The sequence below is a fragment of the Pistacia vera genome, unplaced genomic scaffold (genome assembly GCF_008641045.1).
Source record: "Pistacia vera cultivar Batoury unplaced genomic scaffold, PisVer_v2 Contig359, whole genome shotgun sequence".
Taxonomy (NCBI): domain Eukaryota; kingdom Viridiplantae; phylum Streptophyta; class Magnoliopsida; order Sapindales; family Anacardiaceae; genus Pistacia; species Pistacia vera.
In genome coordinates, this window is record NW_022196178.1 from 410,055 (window position 1) to 419,975 (window position 9,921).

General features: G+C 34.7%; 3 protein-coding genes across 3 annotated transcripts; 1 reads left to right on the plus strand and 2 right to left on the minus strand.

The window, feature by feature from the left end:
* Positions 1–3,068: 3,068 nt before the first annotated feature.
* On the minus strand, positions 3,069–4,278 carry LOC116139804. The gene is made up of 2 exons (XM_031425458.1): positions 3,886–4,278; positions 3,069–3,423 (listed from the first exon to the last, which is right to left on the minus strand). The coding sequence occupies exons 1-2, from the start codon at positions 4,181–4,183 to the stop codon at positions 3,371–3,373; spliced, it is 351 nt and encodes a 116-aa protein (XP_031281318.1). The 5' UTR covers positions 4,184–4,278; the 3' UTR covers positions 3,069–3,370.
* Positions 4,279–5,658: 1,380 nt separating this feature from the next.
* LOC116139739 (sister chromatid cohesion protein PDS5 homolog A-like) lies at positions 5,659–7,102 on the plus strand. The gene is made up of 3 exons (XM_031425404.1): positions 5,659–5,889; positions 6,530–6,763; positions 6,884–7,102. The coding sequence occupies exons 1-3, from the start codon at positions 5,794–5,796 to the stop codon at positions 7,100–7,102; spliced, it is 549 nt and encodes a 182-aa protein (XP_031281264.1). The 5' UTR covers positions 5,659–5,793.
* Positions 7,103–7,411: 309 nt separating this feature from the next.
* On the minus strand, positions 7,412–9,541 carry LOC116139740. Its single transcript, XM_031425405.1, has one exon. It carries the CDS (start codon positions 9,539–9,541, stop codon positions 7,412–7,414), a length of 2,130 nt encoding a protein of 709 aa, XP_031281265.1.
* Between the last annotated feature and the right edge of the window lie 380 nt (positions 9,542–9,921).

Consider the following 9,921-nt stretch of genomic DNA (forward strand, 5'->3'; position numbering starts at 1 on the left):
AATGAACTCTACAAATTAATCGAGGTATGCGTAAACTGATCCGAACACTCCGATTAAAAAAAAAAAAAAAAAAAGGTGAAAGAGTGGTGCAGAAGCCATAGGTTATTTTAGACTATTTCATGTGTTGGGACAAACAGGGCACATGGGGTAGCTGCTAAACCATTGAAAAATAGATGTGCTTTTTTCCTAACTCGTGGGGATTCTCCTCATGCTCAGATTACCCATATAAATAAATTATTAGTTAAGATAAGACCATTTTAAATAAAAATAATACTTTACTCGTGCTCAGATTACCCATATAAATAAATTATTAGTTAAGATAAGACAATTTTAAATCAAAAGAATACTTTAATAATTTGATACGTATACTATTTCCTGGACAAGCTTGAAAAACGTTGTTGTCATAAATTATGCTTTCACTGTAAATCATTTTTTGTAAGAAAACACTTGTAAAATGCACTCCGACTAGAGATGAGATGATTGATTGATTTTGATATTAAACCTCAATTTTGTTTTAAAATTTGATAAATAATTAAAAATATTAATAAATGCCCTAAAAATTAAAAAATGTGCCATTGGATACAAATACTAGTATGAAACCATTGATCCAATCCCAAATTTGTGGCATTAATAGCTGCCCACGTTAGTAATACTAAAATTGATGCCTAATTTCATTTGAAATTGGTCTCTGTTAGGTTTACCGTCACAAAAAATTCAAAAACTAACTTTGATTCCACATTAATGATGGGATCTTTAATGCCATTTGTTAAATGCCCCATACGAGATACCATATGATTTCCACAACTGCAATAATAATGATCTAATTTGGGAATAATATTATAATTACATTAGTGTATTACTACAATTATACGAAAATTATAAGGTATAGTCTAAGTCCATTGATCTACCATTACTTTTTTTCTTTTTTATTGAAGTATATTTTACCAACAATCATACGTACTATCATTGGACTGAAAGTCATGATAGGGAACTAACTTTGGATGGTAGAATAGTTTGATAAAAACTTTTGAGTGTATTACTTAAAAATTTCTAAGTCTGAATCTCTCATTGGTTGTTAATAGGAATAACTATTGGAGCTCTTATCCGATTGATAGTTATACGTAAACTGGTCCGAACACCGTCGGTCATAAAGAAAAAAAAAAAGGTCATAGTAGGGCATTTTTATATTATGAACTAAAAAATAACAATCCCAAAAGGCAATGAACATTTTACAGACCAAGTACGGGGTGACAACAAAAGCATTGGTTGGATTTTAAATTTCATTACCCACTGGCCACATAGTTTATTTGGTAATGGTAGATAACTCCATAATTTAATTTCCCTCTTTCTATCTATATATTATGGCACATTGGATAATCGAAAGAAGGTCGGGTACACATGGATTACAGCCAAACACTACACAGTACATCACATCGCAATCCATGTGCCTGCACCATTGATTTATAAACAGGTAATGAAAGCAACTTGTTCATTTTATGGGTCACTTTGTCTTACTCACCCAAACAAAAACTTATTGCTTGCAAGACTAAAATCAACTTAGGCACTTTTGGGTTATTTTATACAAGTAAATAATACACAAAGCATAGAGTGAAAAGCACTTTTTTTGTTTTTTAAAATGTTATTCTTTGTTGAACTCATATTTAAGAGAATGTGGCATGAAATATAGCACTAAAAATCCAAGTGAAATTTTCAATAGATGATCTAGAGTGGAAAATGACCAGACATAAAAAAAATTGGGGGACATTAATCTTGAATTCAACATCTAAACTAAAAATGAAAACAACTTGTTCAATTTTCTACTACTCTTTCAATGCAATGTTGATATGACAATGGAAGATGGGTATATTAGAACGTGAACTTGAATTAACAGTCATTTTGTCAACTCAAAGCAGCAGATATAAATCATGGCTATTTAGATTTTGAAATGAGTAATGGGACACTGAAGTTTTACATCGAATTTTTGTATCGAAGGACATGACAACCAATCAGACGTGACTACACTAGAGTCTTTCGTGAATGATGTCATCCAATATTTATGGACACCTACTTATATTTAATGGACTTCTGCTCATATTATATGAACAGTTGTTCATTTACTATAGACAGACGTCCATCTTTATTTATCCTCTTGCTCCATTCAATAATCTATTTTTATTTGTCCTCTTCCTCAATTCAATACAGTTTTTAATTTTATATTACACTATTACCACAATATTCAGCTCCAGTCCTACTTGTGCCCGCTCTTATTCAATGTTAACTCAATAGGTCAAAGTGATACAATTAATGCTCTAGTCCTGCTTTGCTTGCCCTTATTCAACACTAACTAATCACAATTAATGCATTAAATAAATTAAAAAATTTTAAATTATGAAGGGCACCCATTCTAGGTGAACGACAGTTCATATAATATGAACGAGAGTCCATTTCAAATGAACAACTATCCAATAACAATACTATTCATTCGTTAAATATTTGTTAACGTGATACGTAGCTCATCTGATTCAATAGATACGTTGTTTAGTTTAAAAATTCGGTGTAAAACGTCGGTGTTCAAGCATTTTTCTTTTGAAATAGCTCAATATGAAGAAAGAAATGAATCTAGCAATTAAACATATTCAACCAGCCATTCATTATAAACTAGAGAACAGCCCATGAGGGCTGTCTAGAATAGGTTGAAGTCCATACATAATATAATCTCACCAAAAAATAACAAAAACGATTTTTGGTTTTGTTATCTTTATACTTGATTTAAAAGTTCTAGTTTGAAAACAAAGAGTTACATATTAACCGCATATCAAATCAGCATTTACAGGGATTTATATTGGTTACATTCCAGTATAAATGTTTGCATAATTAACTTTTTAAAATTGCCATATTGAACACAGATTAAAAAGGTTGAATCTAATGAAGGTCTAATTGAAGTTGACTAGTCATGTTGGGTAGAGTCAAGCAAAGATGGTGCCATCCATTTAGACTCTCAACTATCAACAGTCAACACGCTTTTAATTTAGAAGGTGCATAACTCAATGAACAAGTCTAAAACGGTGAATGCAAATGCCCACAGAGTCAACTGTCAAAGTTTCCCCTGTTGTACACAATATTACCATCATAAACGCTGTATCAATCTATTTCATTATTTGGCATTCGCACTGAAGCTAGAGAAGGATAAAACAATCACATTACTATATCACCAAGAAATTAATTGGCATTGGTTTAACATTTGTTGTAACATTAAGAATTCTTAGGTAAAAAAATCTTACATTTCTTCCTTAAAGATGATCTATTCTATTTCCTCTCAGCTTTGGAGGGACAGCTCCAATGTCCCTTCACAAAAATTAGTAACATAACTTCAGACCACAAATTCGGTTGCAGAAGATTTTGCATCTTCATTCAAACCTCCTCCTGGCACAACAAAAGAGATTCAAATGAATTACAGTGAAAACAAGCCACGAAAGGATCAACAATCACAGAACCAAATAATCACATCACCCATTAAGCCTACTGGAAGCAAACTAGTTATATGTTATTAAGCTTTCTTCACCTAATAAAAATCTATACATAGCATTTCCAGAGAAGAATTTAAACACAGCTATTTCTGATACAGGGCAGCCAGTGGTTAACCATCAAAGAAACTATATACTGCTCAATTGCAGATTCGATACATTCATAAATGTTATATCGAGTAATAGTTTGATAATGTTACCTGAACAATTACATTGTGAAAATAATAACATTTTACTTACGGTAATCTTGTGTTGGAATTCAAATTTCGTTACTAAAATCATTACTAGTTTTGCATATAAATATTAATTAACAAATGCAAACATAATATAAACAAGTTACAAGATTTATATTAGAGATTACCAGGTGAGGGTGCTGGGGCTTCGCCGTAGATGGATTTGAGTCTTTCAAGTGGAATCAAAGCGGATTCGGAGGCGGCTTCGGCGAAGAGTGTTTGTTTCCAATCCCACATGGTCTTTTTCATGGCTTTGTTGGCCTTCACCAGTGACTCCTTTTCCGATTCCAGAGCTTCTATGTCTTTTTGCTGATACATCGATCTCACGGTTAAGGCCGCGAACGACGCACCCAGGCATGTGTTAACTACTGCGTTGCTGTTTACGGCTTTGATCGCTGCATTTGCTAGTTTGTTTGCAAACTCCATTCTTCAGGGTTGGAGGCTTCGGCTTTGTGAAGGGGTTTTTGGAAGAAGAAGAGCATTTGTTTTGCTGAAGGTGAAGAGATGGGGATGGATCATGGGCTTGGAGCCCAATTTCTCACGAGTTGGCCTAGTTAAGCAATTGTCTTCAATTTCACCGATCCATTACTATAAAACATTAAAATGTAAATACTAAATACATATTACAAAATTTCATTAATGCAGTTACTGAATAGTAAATACTGAATACATATTAGTTACGGCAACTTATTATTTTGTGATCGCCTCAAAATTATAATAACCATATCGATATTTTTAGAAGTTTGTTTTAAAAAGTAAGCAGTTTCGTGGAGGACCAATCTCTATGTATAAAATATGATTTAATGTACATCAAATCCTGAAATATATGTAGAGAATACTTAGAGGATGCGATGCCTCTTTTTATGAAACTTAGTAAAATAACTCCATCACTTTTAGAGAAGGGGTGCCTTTGAACAAAACAGATTGTAATAGTTAGATTTAAGCGTCTGTTTATCGAATATACAAATATGTAAAGTGATAAGACAACCCTAAAGGGTTGGTTTGACAATGAAGGATATTTTCTTTCCTCCTTGAGTTATTGACTTCAAATATTGGGACCATCAATCATAATAACATTGTAACTTATTTGATCTTATAAGCTTGTAAAGTGTTAAATGAATTTTGGGCATTAGTTGAGGTATGCGCAAATTGATCTAAACACCCCAATTACCACAAAAAAAAAAAAAAAAATACAAATACATAAGAGTTAAATCTTGTCTAATGTTCGAAGGTCACGGAAGTTCATGACCCAAGACGATAAAAAAGTTGACGATTGAAGCCTTGGTGAACGAAAACCATAAATTAACATATTATAGATCACCCTCTTTACATTATGGTATTTGAATCATTTGAAGAATGGACTTTAGCAAACAACATATTAAAGCATTGAGTTATGAACATTTTAATTCTTGAGGACCAATGAAAGTGAATTTGTCCTCCAATTTTTAAATAAAAACTAATTAGTGAAAGATAAAGTTGACTGTTAATGAATAAGTGCCACATATAAACATCAACTCATTTACCTTTCATCTTCTTCATTTCACCAATTTCTGAAAGTTAGGTATGGTGCCGAACTAAGAGCAATAATTTACGATTAATCTTTTATTTTTTGTTTTATTATTATTTTTATTGTAATAATAGGATAAAAAGATGATTAAGGGTATTTCAGTATTTTGACATGATTCTAACAGATTTAGACGGTAAGGAAGTAAACGTCACCATCCTAAAACTGTTGGATTAAATGTAACCATCACTTGAGGATGGCGTGTATTTTAAACTTTTAAGCACCCCAACCTCATCAGGCGCGTGAACACGCGCACAAAAGGCGGGATCCTGCCCGCTTAAAGCACTTTCTCTCTTTCTCAAATCTCCCTTCACTCATTTCTCTGCTCTCACACTTTCCTTGCAAATTTCAAACACAACACGACAAACCACTCCCAGAACCCCCTCACTCTCCACTGAAATCAGTAAATGCTTAACCACTAACCTTAAATTTAAAATAGGGTTTCTTCGTTTCTTCATTGCAAAAGAATCGAATGGCCGAGTCACCGTTGCAACTCATCTCCGAAATCGGTACCGAACTAGTTCAACTTACTCGCTTCAACAAGAGCGTATTTCTCAAATTGCTCAAAGTGAGCCATTCTTCCTCATATTGGTTATTGTGTATTTTTATATGTACATAAAACATGCGTAAAATTCAATTCAGTTTTGTTATAATTTTGGAGTAACTAAGCTTCGTGACTTGTTAATTTGTAGTTGCGGGTTAATAAATTTAGAGTGGTTTAATCCGAAGTAGTTGTTACCGTGCAAATACAGAAAAAAAAAAAAAAAAATTCAATCCAATTTTTTCCTCACATGCGGTTTACAATTGTGAAAATGCTATAGACTCGCTGATTAAATGAGTGGAGTGACAATCTTTGGTGGCTACCGCTTATCATGTAAGCCATAAATAGATTCAATTAATTTCTACCGCCTATGTATTGTAATGGTGTTGGTTTGATAGACGATGAAAATAGATGTGGTATGTGTATATGTAATCAGTTATTGCGCTTGGAGTGGACTGGGATTCAGTATTCCTTTAAGCTGAATGTAATGAATTTGTAACCATATATTGTTTTTAGGAGTTTAGTTTTCATGCTGCACATTACTAATGGGTATTCTTGATAGAGATGTTTTTATGATGTCTATAAGGTGAGTTGAAATTCTTTTGGTAGCAACTTGTGATGTAATTATTTTTCTAGTTATCTATGCTTATAGAATTTTCTTTTGCAGCAAGCTGTCAGTGTTTTGTCAGAAATTGAACAGCCTGTAACACTGGAAGCTTCCAAAAAGCAAAAGGCTCTAAAGGAGCTAGAAATTGCCACAAAGCCTCTGAGGAAATCTATCCTTAAGCATGGCCTGATTCGAAAAAATGATAAAGAAGTTAGACTCTTTGTGGTCATATGTGTCAGTGAAATTTTTCGGATCTTGGCACCTGAACCACCCTTTGAAGATAAATATCTTAGGGTAAAAGTTTTTAAGCACGAGTGTGTTTAGTTTGCTTTCCTCTACCTAAGTGGCAGAATTATTGTTTATCCTCCTCTGCTTTCTGCAACTTGATTTTTGTATTTTTAATTTAAATTTCAGGGATTTTTTGAAGTTGTTGTTGGAACTTTTAAGGAGCTGGGTGATACTGCGTGCCCCTTTTTTTCGAGGAGGGTTAAAATATTAGAGACTGTTGCTCGATGTAAATGTTTTGTGATAATGCTGGATATTGACTGCAGTGATTTAGTTCTGGAAATGTTTAACAACTTTTTCTCAATTGTGAGGTCGGTTTCTTTTCTCTCTCTTTTCTTCAATTACTGAACTCACCTTTGTTTAAATTTTGATCCTTGCTTTATCAGTTGACCATTTGTTACTGCTGTTCATTTTATTCACTTGGTCTCTTTCATCTTGATGCATTAGACTTGGGCGTACCCAGAATTTGACATTTAGAACCAGCTTAATTGTATTAATTCCTTGATTTCTTAATAAGTTGGAAACTTAGTAAAATAACCCCATCACTTTGGAGAAGGGTGCCTTTGAATAAAACGGTTGTAATAATTATATAATCATCTGTTTATCAAATATAGGAATAGCAAAGTGATAAGACACCCTAAAGGGTTGGTCTGAAGGTCAAGGATGTTTCTCTCTGTGTCCATCATGTGTCCTGAAAGCAGTTTTATGGACATCATTGGGGTTCACACGAATTTGGTGATAACCAGCCCTTAAATCTAGTTTGGAAAACACAATAGCTCCTTGGAGCTCATCTAATAACTCATCAACAGTGGGTATGGGGAATTTATCTTTTATTGTAGCTTGGTTCAAAGCCCTATAGTCCACACAAAAGCGCCAAGTCCCATCCTTTTTCTTAACTAAAAGAACTGGAGATGAATATGAACTCTGACTCGGCCTAATTACACCAGTGCGTAACATTTCTGAAACTAGCTTTTCAATCTCTGTTTTTTGAAAGTAAGGGTAACGATATGGTTTCACATTAATGGGTTTAGTTGATGGGGCTAAGTGTATGTGATGGTCAATTTCTCTAAATGGGGGTAATTCTTTTGGTTCTGAAAAAACCACAGCAAAATCATCCAAGAGTTTAGAAAGATCTTTATTAAGAGTACTTACATTGGTTTCTTGAATCGGAGGAGGTAAAGCACAGAGATGAAAATAACTTGCCACTCCATCAGTCTGGGTTAGTTTCCTCAACTGGGACATTTGAATCGGCTGACATTGCAGTAGGGGTTCTCCTTGTAACTTCACAGTCTTCCCATGCCATTGAAACTCCATGCACAATTCCTTGTAGTCCATGATGACTCTTCCAAGAAGCTCAAGCCATTGGACCCCCAAAACAGCATCCGCACCTCCCAAATTCAGAACATAGAAGTCAACTAGGAATTCTTGATTATTTAACTTCAGCGATAATTGAGGACAATAACCTTCACACTCTAAGGTATCACCATTGCCAATCAAGACCTTGAAGTGCTTAGAAGGCATGATAGGAATATTCAAGTACCTTGCTACCCTTTCTTGGATGAAGTTATGAGTACTTCCACCATCGATCAAGACTTGTACATTCATGCCTTGTATAACCCCAATCATTCTCAAAGTTCTTGGATAGTGTTGACCCGCCAATGCATGTAGACTAATGGCTGGAATATCAATAACCTCCTCTGTAATAGCTAATTCTCCAGTAGTGATTTCTTCGTCCCTAGACATAGAGTCTTTATCTTCCTCATCAGTTAATAACAACAAAAACACTCTTCCCTTGCACCTATGACCCTTATGAAATTTTTCATCACAATTATAGCAAAGCCCTTTTTCCCTTTTTACCAAAATCTCACTTGGAGTTAGTCTTTTGACAGGAAAAGAAGAGGATTTTGAAGCATCATCAGGGGCTACTTTAGTACTGGGTGATGGAAGTAGTGGTGGCAAATTCCTATTCCCAAAAGTATTACTCCTGTAAGTTGAGGCTTTCTCATTCCAAGATTTGTACGCCACTCTCTGTTCTTCAAACTTCTCCTCTTGCATCCTAGCCAAATGCATGGCTTGGACCAAGGAATAAGGAACTTGGATCTGTACCTCAGTCTTTATGTGTGTTTTTAACCCAACCACCCAACAGCTAATTAAGGCTATCTTTGGTACACCCTCTACTTTTGTAGTGAGTTTCTCAAACTGACTACGATATTCCCTTACCGTCCCAGTCTGTGTTAGCTTGGTCAATTTGCCAAAAGCATCTTCATACTGAGAATCCCCAAATCTGTGCTCAATTGACTTCATAAAATCTTGCCAATCCCTTAGTAGATGATTTTTATGCAACCATTGATAATGTTCTAATGCCTCTCCTTCTAAATGAAAAGAAGCAATAGACAATCTTTGATGTACTGGAGTGTGGTGAAAGTCGAAGAAATTCTGAATTTTCATCAACCATCCTGAAGCATTTGCCCCATTGAATCTTGGAACCTCCACCCTGATCGATCGCATCCGAGGTTGGGTATCCTGTTGTCCGTGACTCGAATTATGAAATTGATGCTCATGATGACGAACTGGTGTTTCTTTGTGTCTGAAGCTCTCTTCAATTTCAGTAATTCTTTTGGCAATATCCTGAAGAGTTTCCTGTAACTCTGCGATAAGTTGAGTCTGATTCGCAATCTGCGTTATGCGTTGATCTTGAAGGTCATTGTGAACTCCAAAATCACGTCGTAAAGTCGCAACGACATCTTCCAATCTGGCGACACGAGTTGCTCTAGTTTCGTCCGCCATTAAATCAACGAAAGCACCAAATTGATAGACAAAAGGTGTTGACTTGGTTCGAGATAGTCAGTCTCCAAGAAGATGAGTAGAGAGAAGAGAAAAATTGAAAGACAAACTAGTTATCTTTTTTATTCCCCTCTTATTACAATTACAATCAGTTATATATCCATATCAAAACTAACTTCAGTTATCTCTAACTGAATATAGGTAATTTGTTTGAACTATGGTTAACAAACTCAACTTAGTTCTAATATCTTATTTCTCTTTAGTTGAGACTACACATAGTCTTCCAATGCTTTGGGTTTCTTCCTTAGTCTTCTGAGCTGACGTTCTACAAGCTCTTTGACTCTATCATATATGTAGAGAATACTTAAGAGGATGCGACGCCT

Bases quoted from the DNA above. Each gene is read 5' to 3' on its own strand.
- LOC116139804 (XM_031425458.1), bottom strand. From the start codon at position 4,183: ATGGAGTTTGCAAACAAACTAGCAAATGCAGCGATCAAAGCCGTAAAC. The intron at 3,424-3,885 runs GTAATCTCTAAT...TTGTTGTGCCAG, and splicing joins AGCCCCAGCACCCTCACCTG to GAGGAGGTTTGAATGAAGAT.
- LOC116139739 (XM_031425404.1), top strand. From the start codon at position 5,794: ATGGCCGAGTCACCGTTGCAACTCATCTCCGAAATCGGTACCGAACTA. The intron at 5,890-6,529 runs GTGAGCCATTCT...TTTCTTTTGCAG, and splicing joins TATTTCTCAAATTGCTCAAA to CAAGCTGTCAGTGTTTTGTC. The intron at 6,764-6,883 runs GTAAAAGTTTTT...TTTAAATTTCAG, and splicing joins TTGAAGATAAATATCTTAGG to GGATTTTTTGAAGTTGTTGT.
- LOC116139740 (XM_031425405.1), bottom strand. From the start codon at position 9,541: ATGGCGGACGAAACTAGAGCAACTCGTGTCGCCAGATTGGAAGATGTC.